At 34.6% G+C, this 16,080-nt stretch overlaps 1 protein-coding gene across 3 annotated transcripts in view; it reads right to left on the reverse strand.

Moving 5' to 3' along the window:
* ZDHHC17 (zDHHC palmitoyltransferase 17) overlaps positions 1-16,080 on the reverse strand; it is a 137,196-nt gene that overhangs the window by 45,832 nt on the left and 75,284 nt on the right. For all 3 annotated transcript variants that reach the window (XM_074325387.1, XM_074325389.1, XM_074325388.1), the window contains 2 exons: positions 10,489-10,592; positions 4,376-4,498 (listed from right to left, as the gene is read on the reverse strand). In XM_074325387.1, coding sequence (XP_074181488.1) covers positions 4,376-4,498; positions 10,489-10,592 — 227 coding nt within the window. The remainder of the gene's footprint in view (positions 1-4,375; positions 4,499-10,488; positions 10,593-16,080) is intronic.

Genomic DNA, 16,080 nt, shown 5'->3' on the forward strand with positions numbered 1-16,080 from the left:
TTCTAGAGTCACACTTTTATCTTATAAGTATAAATAAAAGAATTAAAAACATTTATATTGTAGATATAAATGTTACTTGACTATAGTAGATACAGAATAAGTACTACCCATGTATAATGTGCATCCTTATTTTTCCCTCACAAATTTCGGCAAAATAGTGTGCATTATACACAGCAAAATACGGTACTTTGCTTGCAGTAAGATGCTTTAATACATCTTGATGGAATATAACTATTAGAAGAAATACTTCTCCATGGGTCTCGTGTGCTCCCATATGTCTTGCTGGGTATATCAAAATTGTAAGTCCCTGACCACTCTTTACACAGGCCTTTTCTCAGAGTTGTTTGTATCAAGCAACTTTGAGAGATGAGGTAATGTCTTCCTCTGGGACAAAGAGCCAGCTTACTTACCATTTACTATAAAAGAACTGAATTCCCCAAGCTGCAACAAAAAACCCACTGTGTGTGCTGTATCCACCTGGACCATATTAAGCCACTCCCATAACACCTAGGGAACAAGAGGGTCCTATGCAAATATGATGTTCATGCCATTTGCTACGCTCAGGATAATCAAGTCCTTTGTCTCTACCTGAGTCATGTACCTTCTACCAGCATCCATAAAATAGTAATACGTTGTAGGGTGTAATTCCAGACCCAATAGTAAAAATTAATCTTGAAGCTATGAATACCAGCTGTTACTGAAAAGTGTATTTACTCACCACATGTTTGTTTTAGGAAAGTAACTTACTTGACTATGTACTGTAAGAAATTAAGTTTACTCACCTGAAGATATAATATATACAGACACTATGATTACCAACTCACTCTATAGTTTACTGACTTTACTCTGCAATCTCACTAGTTCATGAGTGGCTTGACACAATTTATAAAGCAGGCAGCATCAACACTTTTTGTCTATATATCTCATTTTAGATTTTCTTATTTTTAAACACAAGACAAGTGTGAATTTTTGATCAATAGAATGAGATAAAACACATCTCAACTATAAGACTTGAAGCAAGAAAATAACAAAGTAATGCTTTAAAATCCTGAGACAACTATTTTTAATCTACAAGTTTATGCTCAGCCAAATAAAAAGTTGTGAGAGCAGAACAGATTGTAACTTCAAAACATTAACCTCCCAAGTACTTTCTCTTAAGAAAGTTATCAGAAAATGTGCTCTACTAAAACCAGAAAGCAAACCAATAGAAATAAAAACCTGAGATCCAGGAAACTGAGACCAACACTGGAACAAAGGGATTTCCCAGGATGATGGTGAAGGAAAGTCCCACCACAATGGTTGTATAGCAGCTCTAAAGACCAAACAGTCTAGGCTGGAACAGAAAGGTGGAGACATCCAGGAACAATTTCATAGACCTTCCTCCACCAAAAAAGAACTGATAAATTATCTGCTACTGTTTGCATACAAAGGGGTTTTACAATTCTAAGATTATGGGAAGAATTAGTTACAATATATAAAAAATGAAATGAAAAAAGAAAAAATAAAACAACTTTTACTTCAAACAAAAATCAGAATTCTTCAGGAAAGAACAGATAATCATAGAACACATCTGGGCTCAGCAGTTCTGAGCTTAGCAGTGAGAATTTACATACTAACAATTTAAACTCTGCATAGTGATTGAACTAAAACCATAATAAAGGATGGAGAAAGAAGCATTAGTGGTGAGGTGATCTAGGACATTTAGTTATCCCAAAATAGAAAGTCAAAATATAATAACTGATTAATCAAGAAATAACAGCATAGAAGTTGGCAATATTTATTAAAATTCAAAATTCATCTTTCTAACTCCTACTCCTAAGAATTCTACAGATATATATGAACATAAGCAAAATGATACAGCACTGTCTGTAATAGTAACAGCACCAAAACCAATCTAAATGTCTATCAATAAAGAAACCATTAAAAAAACAATAAATTAAATCCATATAGTTGAATATTATACAGTCTTTTAAAAAGAATGATGCAGCTCTAATTGTAGTGATATGAAAAAGCTGAAGATATATAAATTAAATGAAAAGCAGAAAAGTATCTGCTATCATTTGTGTAAGAAAAATAACTTTCTAGGTAAAAGTAGCAATACAAATATGTAAAATCAAGAGTAAATACTGAAACCGCTGAAGTATTGAAAATAGTTACTTTTGAGACATAGGACCCAAAGAGTGGGGATGGTTTGCTGTTTTCCATTGTAAACTTTTAAGTGCTATTTGATTTTTCAAATTGTTTATGTACTATTTTGATTAAAATAACGTTAATTGAAAAACTAGAGGCTGTGGAAGGCTAGATCATTTGAGCCAACCCTCCCATTAAAGACAACTAAAAAAGCTCAATGAAACATAAGAAACATTTCCTAAAAAGCAAAGCCTAAGAAGAGTAAGGGCATTTACCAGGCCAAGACTCAGGATAATGTTAAAACCCAGACAAGTTAGAAATCCACGTGGGCACCATGTGCCCTAGAGACATTTTGTTGATGCAGAAGAACTGGCCAAGAGGCAAGCTAAGCAGACAAAAGCAAAAGAGGGGCTGAGACCCAAAAAAACTGCACTGCAATAGTAATTACGAACCAGAAGCAAAATTGGTTCCAACGTGGTCTTCAGCCACCTGAGTGATCCAAAAAAATCTAAGCCTTAAAATTAAAGTTGGATCAAATCCAACTTATGCCTCAACTTATTCAATAACAAATAATTTTTCAAACAATAGCTGGTACATATTCAAAGATAATCAGGCACACAAAGAGCAACATAACAGACACAAACCCACACTGACTCCAACTGCTATAGTCTCAGAAACAGATTATAAAATAACTGTATTTACTATGTTCAAGTATACAAGACTGATAACTTCAGCAACAAATAATGTTACTTCATGTTTAAAAAAACAATAAAAATTCCAGAACTGAAAAATAAAATTAGAAACACACTGAATAACTTTAACAAATTATACATAGAGAATAAATGAACGCCAGAAGGAATTTCCAGAATGAAACAGAAACAAAAGGATAGAACAACACAGAAGAGAGGATAAACGATACAGTATGCAATGAAAAGGTCAAACATACGTTTAACTGAAGTTCCAGAAGGAGAGCAAAAAGAGAATAGGGCAAAAGTAATATTTGAAGAAATAATGGCTGAGATTTTTCCAGAACTGATGAAAACATCAATCCACAGAATCAAGAATTCCTTGCAATCTCATTCAGGTAAATAAAAAGAAATCCACCCCTAGCTACATCATCATGAAACTGCAGAAAACCAGAATCAAAGAGAAAATCATAAAAGCAGCCGGGGAGGGGGAAACCTTCAAAAGCACAATACTTAAATTGATCTCTCAAAACTAAAAGAAGTCAGAAAACAGTGGAATGATATTTTCAATTGGTTTAAAACAACAGTAAAACAAATACAAACTGCGAACCTAGATTTCTATACCATGTGAAAATTTCATTCACTAATGAAGATGAAATAAAAAAACATTTTCCAAAAAGCAAAACAGAATTAGACATCAGGAGACCCACACTGAAGGCTGGGGAAAGGCCAGAGATAAATGAAGGAAAAAAGGAATAAATGAAATGGAAATACGCTCTCTGGAAGAAAGTAATGCATGGAGTTCAATGCTTTAGCTATTACTTGCTTAAACTTTAGAACTCTAAGGGCAAATTCTTTTACCTGGCATTAATATCCTAATTTCCTGTCGACTCTGTGTGCTGTGTACTTACCTGCACATCTGCAAGCAGTTCATTTCAGATTCTTGTCTTTATCTAAATATCTTGTGTCCAAATTATCAGAGACTAGTAAACTAGATTTACTAAGAAATACTTCTACCATCTGATTCTTACTTATCTAACTACCTCTCACTAATAATAAATAAGCAGATTAACCGTAAGTACTAAAAATCATTTTACATTTAGTATGTAAAGTATTCATCACTTATGCTGGTACGAATAGTTAATCGGATTATTATTACCTATTATCTTTTCAACTCCTTTCTTTCCTTTTGTAGCTTTCCCCCATAGAACTCATATTTAGAAGGTGGGCTGCAAATTAGATTGCTAGAATTCACGTCCTGCTCCCAACCTTTATTAGCCGTATGCCATCGGTAGCCTATTTGACCTCTTTGGGCTTCAGTTTCCACGTCAGCAGGACCACAGGAATTGTCCTTTTTCACATAGGGCTACTTCAGGAGTTAAGATTAAAGGAAATACACATGAGAAAGCACTCAGCGCAGTACCTGGCACATAATAACCATTCAGTATGTTAAAAACAATTTTTTTAAGAAAAAAAGGTACACCAAATCTATATTTTAAAAGCTACTAGAAATTGCTAATTTTTATATCTAAATACTTAACAATACAGAAAACACATACTTGACTAAATCTATTCTGTTATTGATGGCAGCCCAGTGGAGGAGTGTCACGTTTTCTTTGTCTGGTTGCCGTACATCATAACCTGCTTCCACCAATTCTCGGCAGCGTTCATATATTCCATATCTTGAAAATAAAATAAAATAGAGATTGTTACTACTATTGGACAAGCAATTTAAAGCTGAAAATAACATTTTCAGAAGAAAATAATGCTCCATTTTGATACCTGGAAATTAAAAGAAATGTTTCAACATAAAATGTTACTTTTAATGTATCAATATTCTAACAGCTTTTACTAATCCATTTTACATTTTAAATGTGTCATCTGTAAGAATGCAACATCTCATTAGGTGGAAGAGGATACCAGAAATAAAATATTTATCAGTTGTTTGCTTTTATTTGTATCACTACTTATTCCACAAAACACTTGAGGCCGCTTATAAAAAATACATAAAATTATTTTTAAAATAATTAAATACATAAAAAGCAGTAACAAAGAATATATCCATGATTTATAAGAACATCAAGAAGAAAGGATGCTTTACAAGCCCCAGGATTCTTTTTGACAAATTTAGCTTTGATATTCATGAAGGCCAATAAAAAAGTACGTGTGGAGGTAGGAAGTCTGGTGGGAAGGGGACGAGTCCTATGAGTTCAAGTGAGACGTAAGGAAGTCTCCTGGGAGAGTTCTAGGAACGATGTTCATTTGATGAAGAAGAAGGGCACGTGTGAAGAGCCTGATCCTTTGCCTTTCTTCTTTTGGTCATTGTGAGGCAGCATAAAATATTTTTAAATTATTATGGAAATTTTCAAGCATAAGCAAAACTAGAATAGTACAATAAACCACCAAGAATCCATCATCAAGCGTCAAGAACCATCAACGTTATCCTAAACAAAATATTTGCTCCTGAAAGATATGAGACACAAAAACAAATTTAAATGAGCTTTGGTTATAATTATAATTTCTTAATCAGAATGGTCCCCAAAATGGGGAAGGCACACCGGAGAGTGAGGCTAGGGCAGAAGTGGCACATTAATGGAGCACTAGAAGCAAATATTAAAACTTCTACCTATATTCACGTCTTAGTTAATAAAGAAATTAAGCTTTCCTAATACTTATACAGCCTTCACACTGCTGTCCTCACTAGTACTGTAGTACAAGTGTACATACACACACACACACACACACGTAACCAATCTAAGGGAAGAACAAGAGTTCCACAATGCATAGGAGATGACAGTGGTACCTTCAATTCTTGTTCTTTTTCAGAAAATTGTTTACATGCGCCCAGTTAACTACGCATATTACGTTATAAAGAGCAGAATGTACCTCATACTTTGAATGAGCAGGTAAGTGACCACAACAATCTTTTTAACCATACAGAAAATCATTGGCTATTCTTCTAACACTTAAAAGTAAGTATGCATTTTCCCTTTAATAAAAAAGACAAGTGTTTCAAATTTGCTAGCTTTTTGGGCAGGGAGAAGGGTAGTGATGACAAATCACTGTGAGCAATACATTATCAACCATATATTCTTAAGAAAGGTAAAGATATTTACTTTGCTCCCCTTCAAGACAAAGGGAATATTTTAAACAATAGTGAGAAAGTTAACTATTTTTATTCCAGAAAACACCTGCTATAGAGAACATTTTTTAAAAAAAACTGTGTGTTTGGAAATATTTCTATCATGATATAATATAGTTTCTGAAAGACCTAAATATTAATATGTCACCTATAAAAACTTTCTCATGTAAACACACTAAAAACATTTCATACAATTTTCTAACGTGTAAACCCATTTGTTGTAATTATAAAAATGCCAAAACCTGATTAGTTTGCAAGAACTGTCATCAGAAAATGGATATTTACAAGGAAAAGTTCAGTAAAATCTTTACTTAGTGAACAATACTGAAAAAGTAATTGCTGTGACTTAGTAAATGCAGCATACATTGTAATTCTTCCATTAGGGAATTACATGTCTTTGTGAGGCTATCCTTCCTTCAGCAAAAATAATTATTAGAGCCAAGTATCCAAATAAAACCAATTTAGGATCAGATTTCCATATCATTGCAACATAAAATATTAAACCACCTAAAATAATCATGAGGAAGCATATTTAATTACACTACTCTCACTGTAAATAAGATTAACCAAAGACATTAAAGTATGTATTTAATATATACATAAAATACATACACCAATTTCCCCCAAGTTACTCTACAAATTCAATGAAATTCTAATTAAAATCCTAAGTGAAAATGCCATGAACTTCCCAAGCAGAACCCTAAAATTCACTTGTGAGAGTAAAAGGCCAAATACAGCTGAGAAAATTCTGAAGACTACGAAATGGTTAAAACAATGTGGAATTACACAAGATGAAACAAATGGAAGAGAAAAGAGCATTTAGAAATGGACCACAGAGTGACATCAGCATGACAGGTGCATTAGCCATCACTCATTTTGTCCTTCCTCCAACAATATAATTCAGCAGATATCAACAGACAAAAGTGCCTATGGGAGCTGTGGGTTCCAGCACCGTATGCCAAGGGAGCTGGGAGGAGTCTCGCCCATGCTTGTGCTGGGTAATAGGCATACAGACCTCAATCCCAGCTGTGGACCCTGCAATGGTCCATGAACTGGCTCCAGTCCCTCTTGGCTGTGGTCTGGTAGCTCTGGAAACATTGTCTTAGACAATCACCGTCACATGAGAGAGTCTCTGTGGAAGTCCAGGTTTCCAGAGAAGTTCCAGAACGTCATTGCAGAAAAAATAGATAAATTTGAACACACCTAGAGAGGAGTACTGAATTGTGAGTCTGGGAGAGTAGCACATAGGACTCTCAGAGGGCATTAAAGGGACACAGATCCCACTGCATCTAAATACATAAAGAACTTTTACAAGTCAATTACAAAAAGACAAAAGAACTCAAAATGGGTAAAGGATTTTAAAAGGCAATTCACAAAGGAAGAAACTCAAGTGGTTAATAAACATAAAAAATATATTCAACACCATTTGTAATCAGAGAAAGGCCAATCAAAACAGGGAAAAACCATTTTACAACCATCAAACTGACAATTTAATTAAGTGTGACAAAACTAGGATTTAGCAAGAATGTAGTGAAAGAATTCTATTCCTGCAGTGGAAGTATAAACTGACACAGCCACTGTGGAAATCAATTTGGAATAATTGCTAAACTTGAAAAAGAGCATACTGAACAAACCAGAAATTCCACTTGAGTTGTCTACCCTAGAAAAACTCTTTTTTATGTGCACGGGGATACAGGTGAAAAGGACATTCGCTGACACAATGTTTCTAATAATTAAAAAGTAGAACCGATTTTAAGTGTCCCTTAGGAAGGAATGATAGAATACAGTAGCCCCTCCTCCCACCACCACTTATCCCTGGGGGATACATTCCAAGACTCCCAGTGGATGCTTAAAACTGCCCATAGTACCAAACCCTATATATACTGTGTGTGTGTGTGTGTGTGTGTGTGTGTATATATATATATATGTATATGTACATGTATATGTATATGTATACATATATATATCTATGATAAAGTTTAATCTATAAATTATGCACAGTAAGAGATTAATAATAACTAATAACATAGAAAAATTGTAATATAATGTACTGTAATAAGTTCCATGAATGTGGTCTCTCTCACTCTCAAAATATTTTATTGTACTGTACTTATCCTTCTTGTGATGAAATGATAAAAGGATTGATTAAGTTAAGAATCTTTCCACTTAAAGGAAGCACTTTACAGCTTCTCTTTGGCATATCCAAATTGCCAGCATCACTAATCTTGCTCTTTGGGGCCGTTAAGTAAAATAAAGGTTATTTGAACACAAGCACTGCGATACCTAGACAGTCAATCTGATAACCAAACAGCAACTACACAGCACGAATACGCTGGACAAAGGAATGATTCATGTCCCAGGTGGGACAGCACGAAATTTCACCACACTGCTCAGAATGGCATACAATTTAAAACTTATGAATTGTTTATTTCTGTAATTTTCCATTTAACAGTTTTGGATTGTTAGATGACCAAAGGTACCTAAAACCTGGAAAGTGAAACTGTGGATTAGGAGGGACTACTTAATACAGAGCAGTTATACGGAATAAAGGTCTATATTAACAATGATAAATCACAAAAGCTATATAGTTTTTTAAATACAACATACATTACAATAGCATACTTTTATCGATATTTGCAGAAATGTACAAGAAGGTTCATGAGAATGATCCACAGCAATTTAAAGAGGTTGCCTTGGGGGAGATACGGGAAAGAACAGGCTGAGCAACCCGTAGCAATTACAGCAAAATGTTAGCATCTGCTTAATCTAAGAGTTATCTTTCTCCGTACTTTTCTGCAGGATTGAAATGCTTCAAAATTTAAATACATGTTTTTAAAGGTACAAAATATTGACAGCATACTTAGACACTTTTCAAGAAATAGGAAAGTTATAAGAATAGGTGAGGGAGAAAGAAAGGTGGTTGTTTTTTTCTTAAAATGAAAGATGCTGGAATACATTTGCTAATGGCAATGATGCATTAATTAGGGTGAAAGAGGTTAATGACAAAGGAGAGAAAGGAGATATCAAAAGGAGCAAAGTTTCAAAAAGAAAAAAAATGAATGTATATGGTGATGGAAGGAGAACTGACTCTGGGTGGTGAACACACAATGGGATTTATAGATGATGTAATACAGAATTGTACACCTGAAATCTATTAACTTTACTAACAATTGTCACCCCAATAAACTGTAATTTAAAAAAAAGGAAAAATGAATGTAGATTAGAAAATTTATTTGCTAAATACAGTTGACACAATGTGCTTTGATTTTTGATACATTGACAGTCAAGAAAGCAGGGTGACATCAGTAGCCTAAGGACCTTCGAAAGTTTTCCTCGCCACAAAAGTAATGAAAAATCTAGCAAAAATATCAGAATCAACTTTTTCAGAACTCCAGAAATTAACAAAAGGCTTTCAGCAATCCAAGGAACATTTATTCAAGAAAAATAACTAAACTTCAGTAGAACAGAGAACTTGGTGGCATTTTAACATTTTGTGGTCCCATCAGCCTTGAAAAATAAGTCTGTATTCCTGGTACTGGTACTGCAGTGAGCGTGCCAGGGATGGCGTTCTTTCAACACTTCATTCCCAAAGAGGAGTCATTATTTGACCTGTACGGACATTCTCTGGAAGAGTCTAGCTGAAAGGCTTACCTATTAGACCTCACCCAAACTCATTAACAGCTTCTCCCTGGGGGGTGTTTGTCAAATGTTTTAACATCACAGTTGCTTGAGAGGATGGGTAACAGCTGGGACAAACAACAGGTAAATCAAAAAGCTTCAAAGCAAAACCTGAGGAATGAGACGACCATAGGGGCTTTGAAAGCTTGGACATAACTCTTTCTTGGGAATCTAGAAGGCCTTGCACAAGCACAAGGTTGTGTGCACATGTTCAACAAAAACCTGAGAAGGCCCCAGGCTCTCAAATCTCTGATGACCTTGAGGTTTTGTGTAAGCAGAAAGTGAAGGCTAAGTCAGAGTTGGAAGCTGCCTGGCTAAGTACCGCGTCTTCCAACATGCACAGAGAACCCCTCAACAAAGATCAAGACTTAAAGGTTCCAGGGATTTAAGGAGTCATTAGCTCACTACTAACTAAGCAAGTAAAAACTTCAGTGGCCACACAAGACAAACACACAGACTTTACAAAATTAGTTTAAAAATGTGACAAACAACAACCCTGGAAGAACCTGTTATCTAGAATTGACACATTATATTATTTGTATTGTCCAATTTTCAACAAAATATTGTAAGACATCCAAAGAAACAAGAAAGTAAAACTCATACAAAGTTGGTGGGGAGCAAGAAACAGAAACTGTCCCTGAGGAATCCTAGACGTTGGACTAGAGAAAGACTTTAAATGAGCCATTTTAAATTTGTACCAAGAACTAAAGGAAACCACATCTAAAGAACTAAAGGAAAGTATGAAAACGTCTCGCCAAATAAAGAATTATCAATAAAGACAAAAAAATATGTGTTCATATTTCACTTAAAACACAGCTGCCAAAGAAGAAATCAACTACAACAAAAACTTACTGTGTAGCCTTGACTATGTCCCAGGTGCTGTAATCATCAATGTGAGTTTTCCGACCCAGCGGTTCACCATACCCGTGGCTATAATGGCTTTGGGGTTTGATTTCCTGTTAAAGAGACAATCACAGAGGTAAGAACTGAGAAAAGGTACAGAAAACATTTCAATATTTTTCTACTGTTTTTGCACTATTTGAATACTCATTACTGAAATGATTAAGTTTTACCTTTTTCTCAAGTCTGTACTCTTTAGAGAAAAAGCATGTTCAAATAGATCTACCCTTTATACATACTCTCAAAACAGAAAAACTGCAAGACTAGAAATTAGTAACAAACTAGTAACTGAAATTCATTTTTAGCTCCATAAAACTCTTATCTCCTTATCAAATCAACTCTCATTCTCTCAGACCAATTTTTCTATGATTCTAGCATTACCCCTAGCTCTAACATCCCACTTTAAAGCTTCATTATATGCCAAATAAATTCTAAGGTCCTCAAAACAGGAACACAGGGATATTATTCTTTTATTATTCTCAAGTATTACCTTTTCTTATTCTCCTTCAAGCTGAGAACTTCTTAAGCATCTACATTAGGTGAATAAGGAACAATGGGGCAGCTCTGATACAATGTAAATCCACTTGAATAGTTCTAAAAACAGCAACACTCTTAAAGTAACTTTTTACATAAAAATTCAATTAAACAACAGTTTCATAGACTATTACATCCATTCAAAGCTTATACGCTATGTGCAATTTTCTATTTAAAATTACAAAATTTACTATGCATACTCAGCTTCCTCAATACAACGTAGCACTAAGACACAATTATATTTTTATATGCAAACAGAAAAATTGAGCATGTTCAGCTCTAATATCATCTGTTCAAATTTCTGTGATTCTGGTGTCTCTCTCTCTCTCTCTCTCTCTCTCTCTCTCTCTCTCTCACACACACACACAAATGTAAATATAAATAAAAGGATAAGGCATAACAAGGTATTTGGAAAGAAATCGTTAAAAGAATTCATGCTCTGTTGGCCACTAATACTTAATAAGCCAAATTTAATGGCATTTTATTGGAGGAAAAAGGCTATTATTTTTAGATTACTCTAGCCATTCAATTTGAGTGGGATAGTCCTAAATTAATTTGTTTGAGCCATAAATTTAGAAGACTATTAATCTGAATATTTTCAAGGACGTGGAATTAAAAAGTTTCACAAAAGCAAATTCTGCTTAGTATATAACCTTTCAACGGATAAATGCTTAGTTCCTTATGAAAATGCTATAGCCACTATTAAAATACCACATTAATAATCATAAATCCACGTTATCAGAATAAAACAGATGTTAGTCTTAAGCTAACATTCACAACATACATACTGCATATAGTTTATCGAGTGATTTGAGAGATTATTCTTGGACTCCATTAAAGTAGAACTAGTTAAATTTGAACCTGGGAAAGTATAGTATTTTGGGTATGTGCGACATTCTAAATAACTGATGAAGCAAACCGATACATAAGACCCATTTAATACTTTTAAACCTTTTCTATCTAATTTTTCCACTGAATTACAGTTCTCAACTTCTCTATGTTCTATATTCAGTGGAGCTAAGTGAAGACGCTTCTTGGGCCAGTAACACTTCCTTCTTTCTAAATTTTCTTTTCTGATTTTCTTCTCCCCTACCAGTGGGAAAATAATTTTTTAAACTTTCGATTCTGACTTCTGTAATGCTGTAAGAAATCTGAAGGAAAATAAAAACAGGTCATAGTTTACAAGCAGAATGGAATACCGTATAAAATAAATGTTGAGAGCCCACTATTCATAACTCTCTCTCCTATGTACTGGGACCCCAGGCCAAGGCAGTACAAGACCAGTACAAAGTTTAAAAGGTGCCAAAAAACTCAGTAATCAAGATTTTAGGATATTTTAATGGGTTATCTTTTAAAAATCAAAACCAAAGCTAAAAAGAAAAATCCCAAACATCCACATTTTAAATAAAGACAGCATCAGTATTGCCGATTTTTCCATTTCCTTTTGCTTTTGTTCATCTGTGAGCTCCTTTGGGACCATTTTTGCACACACCTTTCTCATGTCAAGATTTTTAATTAAGATTTTCCTAACTGTTTCTCTATCAATGTTTACTTAGTCTGCTTTTCTTCTCACAGTCAGACGACGATTTTGATACACAATTGTATGAATTTTTGCAAAGTTTTCATCAGTTCTGCTCATTACTGGTCACCCTAACCTGTCTTCATCAGTGGTGCCTTCTCTCCCCTCAGAAAAACGTTTAATCCATTTTTACAGTGTTGTTTCCTTCATGGCACTATCTTCATAAACTTGGACCAACATGTTCCTGACTTCACTTCCATTCTTGCCAATTTTAACCAGAAATTTAGTGTTTGTCCATTGCCCTAATTCAAGCTCAGTCATTCTTGCAACGGCACACAAAACACACAACAATAATGAACACCACTCAGCAAGACATCGCCACATGTCGACGCAAACACAGCTATGACACCGATATACCAAGGTTATGAAACCTTATTGAGCTGTGTGTACAGTGCTGCCAATGGAAGCACATGGTGGCAAGTTCGCTAACTTAATTGCCAGAACTCACATATTGCTATTACAGACAAATAACAAATATTCATAAACAAACAATGAATTTATATTTAAGGTTTATACTGTAATGTTTTCTTGAGCTTTAATTTCATTTTTATCCCGAGACCTCACCAATTGCACATGCTTAAGTTGTATTCTCAGTTTTTCTACAGTCCATTTTGTCTCACTGACGTTGCCAAATGTAATCTTCCAAATATACTAAAAATAACTATTTTTCCTAGTAACTTTTTATATTAAACCTATACCAGTACCTGTTTTATCCTATCTGTAAGGTTTTTATTTGTGTTTTCACTTTTTAGTAAAAGAAACGATTTTTTAAAAGCTGGCCATAGACCTATCCCTATAGTAATTCCAGAGGTAGAGTTATGGCCTCTATAAAGTAGAAGAAATGGTGTTTAATCAAATCTCGAACCTGCTTTATTATTAAAAAGAATTTTACAATAGAGAACTTACATTATTTTTCTCACTTTTAAACAGATTGAAAACTGGTTCATCTCTAGAACTAGTACCCTGTCAATATGATAAATGCCAACACTGTCCAGCAACATGACCAGCACTATCACTAGGCCTAGGAATAACAATGGTAATTTTTAAACTTTAAAAACATAAAACAATGCTGTGTTCATGTAAATAAGTATCTTATAAATGCATAGATCATAATATTAATCTTTCAAATTACAAATTTGCTACTATACAGAGAGTGCCAAGACAACGTATACACATTTTAAGAAAGGAAAAAACGGTATTAAAATTGTAATATGATGAATGACTAGCAATCATTTGATTAATGCCATCTTTTGAGCGAAAGTCATACTACACATTGCTACCGTAACTCAACTTCGAAAAGTAATACATAGATAACATCTCTTAAAATATGTACAATTTTTTTGGCACCCCCGGTATTTAATGACACTCTTTAAAATTCTATAATTTTTCCTTGATTTTAATGGGAACGAAGATTTAATTGATAGTTCTGCGAAGAAAAGAATAATTTTAAAATACATATGTAGGGTATTATAATTTTTAAAAATGCAGTAATTCCATTAGAAATAGCTTGGCATAATAGAAAATGTTCTTGATCAAGAGTCTACTGAATTGAAAGTCTGCCACTCTTTTATCTCGGCTGCAATCCAGCAAGGCAATTAATTAACTACTACAGGATTCAGGTCCCTCATTTGTAAAAAGAGGAGGATGAATAAGATCTGCATAGAGTATCTGAGTTGCTTCAAGGATCAATACCAAGGCATCAAAGAGCTGGAAGGTTTCAAGCCCCACTTAATTCATTCCCTTCTTAAATAAAGCACTGTTATTTATCCTGTTTTTAGATACTGTAGCTTTCTATCAGATTTAATTTTTAAAAAAATATTTAGATGCTTTTTAAAGTTCAAAAACCACTATTTGATTTGAAGTCCTCCAAGAGCCTTTCTAAGGTTAACACAATATATGTTGCAGTACAGAAATTACAGCCACTAGGAAGTGCCTTAAAGTACCTAGGCAACAGCAAAAGGTTTTTACAGCCCTGGCTGTTGTTGAAGAGAATTGTAAGGACAGAAAACACCTCCAAAATCTGCTGCTGAAGTAGTAGTAGGCAGGAATAAGAGGAGCTGGGATAAGCTCAGCTGCTATACACTGCTGCTAGGAGAAATCAACCTGTCCGAACTCAAACTTATACAGCAGCTTAGGCAAATGCTGGCTTGTATGTCAAGATGACAAGATACCACGATACATTTATTCACAATCCCGGGAAGAATTATAAAACCAATCAACTAGTTACCAAGTGTCTGTGTGCAATCTAGTTAACTTTTTAAAAATGCTAGACATATTAAATCTTTAGTTTAATACATAATATTTAAAAAAAAAGAGGGAGGCAGAGTTCACCAAAGAATCCACTGTTGACCTAGTGCTTCTAAGTTTACTACCAACCAAATACAGGTGTTTAATAAGTGCTCTATCAGAAAAAGGTTCTCCAAGAATAGGTTCTATGGTAGAACACATCTGAAAACAAATATACAAGATGGGTAAGTTCAGGAATATTCAGAAAGAAGGATAAGGGAAGGGACTTGAGCACCAGCAATTACAATATATTAGAAAGCAAACTAATGTGAAAATAGGGGCAGTGCAGTTATAAACAGAGCAATGGAATAGAGCTTGAAGGAGGAGAATTAGAATCAGGAGGGAAAGATATATTATTCGATAAATGGTATAAACAGACAATTAGCTAACTATTTGAGATTTAAAAATAAATTCAACAGGCTTCCACATCAAAGGGTGATATGCTTGATGCAAAGATGACAACAAATACAGCCAAGGCTATAGGTTCTTTAATGGCAGAATATACTGAAATGAATGTGAAAATAGCAGGGCCATACAAAGCAGAATTCAGGGCAGGATGAGCCCAGGTGGAAGATTCCCAGGTCGGCCCCATTCCCCACGAGAACATACAGATGCCTATACCGTTCCCTGGTGAGAGAAGCATGCACATCCTCCTGTTCTTGGGGAGTCTTAGTGCCCCCTGGATTCAAGACTGTTCTGGAGACTCTGGCCATATGCCTGATGTTCATCAGGTCTAAGTGACTTGTCCAAGCCCACTCCAGGGCTTTTTCTCAATGTTTACTGCAAGACAGGGTAAACTGAAGATCAATTTCCCAGGCTTCCCAGAGACCTAACTATACTCTGGCAGGACCGGGCCACAGTCTGCCTAAGGACTCTTCCTATAGATCCCACCTCACTCCTTATAGCAGATAACTTTCAGCCAGACCAAAGATTTAGGTATAAGAACACTGGCAAAAAGAGTCCTAATGGAAAAAGGAAAAACAAAACAAAACATAAAAAAAACCTTTGAAAAAACCATAAATAACAACACATTTGAAAAATGGGCAAAGGATTTGAAGACAATCCAAAGAGGACAAAATACAATGGTAAATGAGATGCCATAATCCTAAATTAATTAAATGTATTTCCAAACTAAAAAAAAAAAG

Source organism: Rhinolophus sinicus, linkage group LG02 (genome assembly GCF_036562045.2).
Source record: "Rhinolophus sinicus isolate RSC01 linkage group LG02, ASM3656204v1, whole genome shotgun sequence".
NCBI lineage: Eukaryota > Metazoa > Chordata > Mammalia > Chiroptera > Rhinolophidae > Rhinolophus > Rhinolophus sinicus.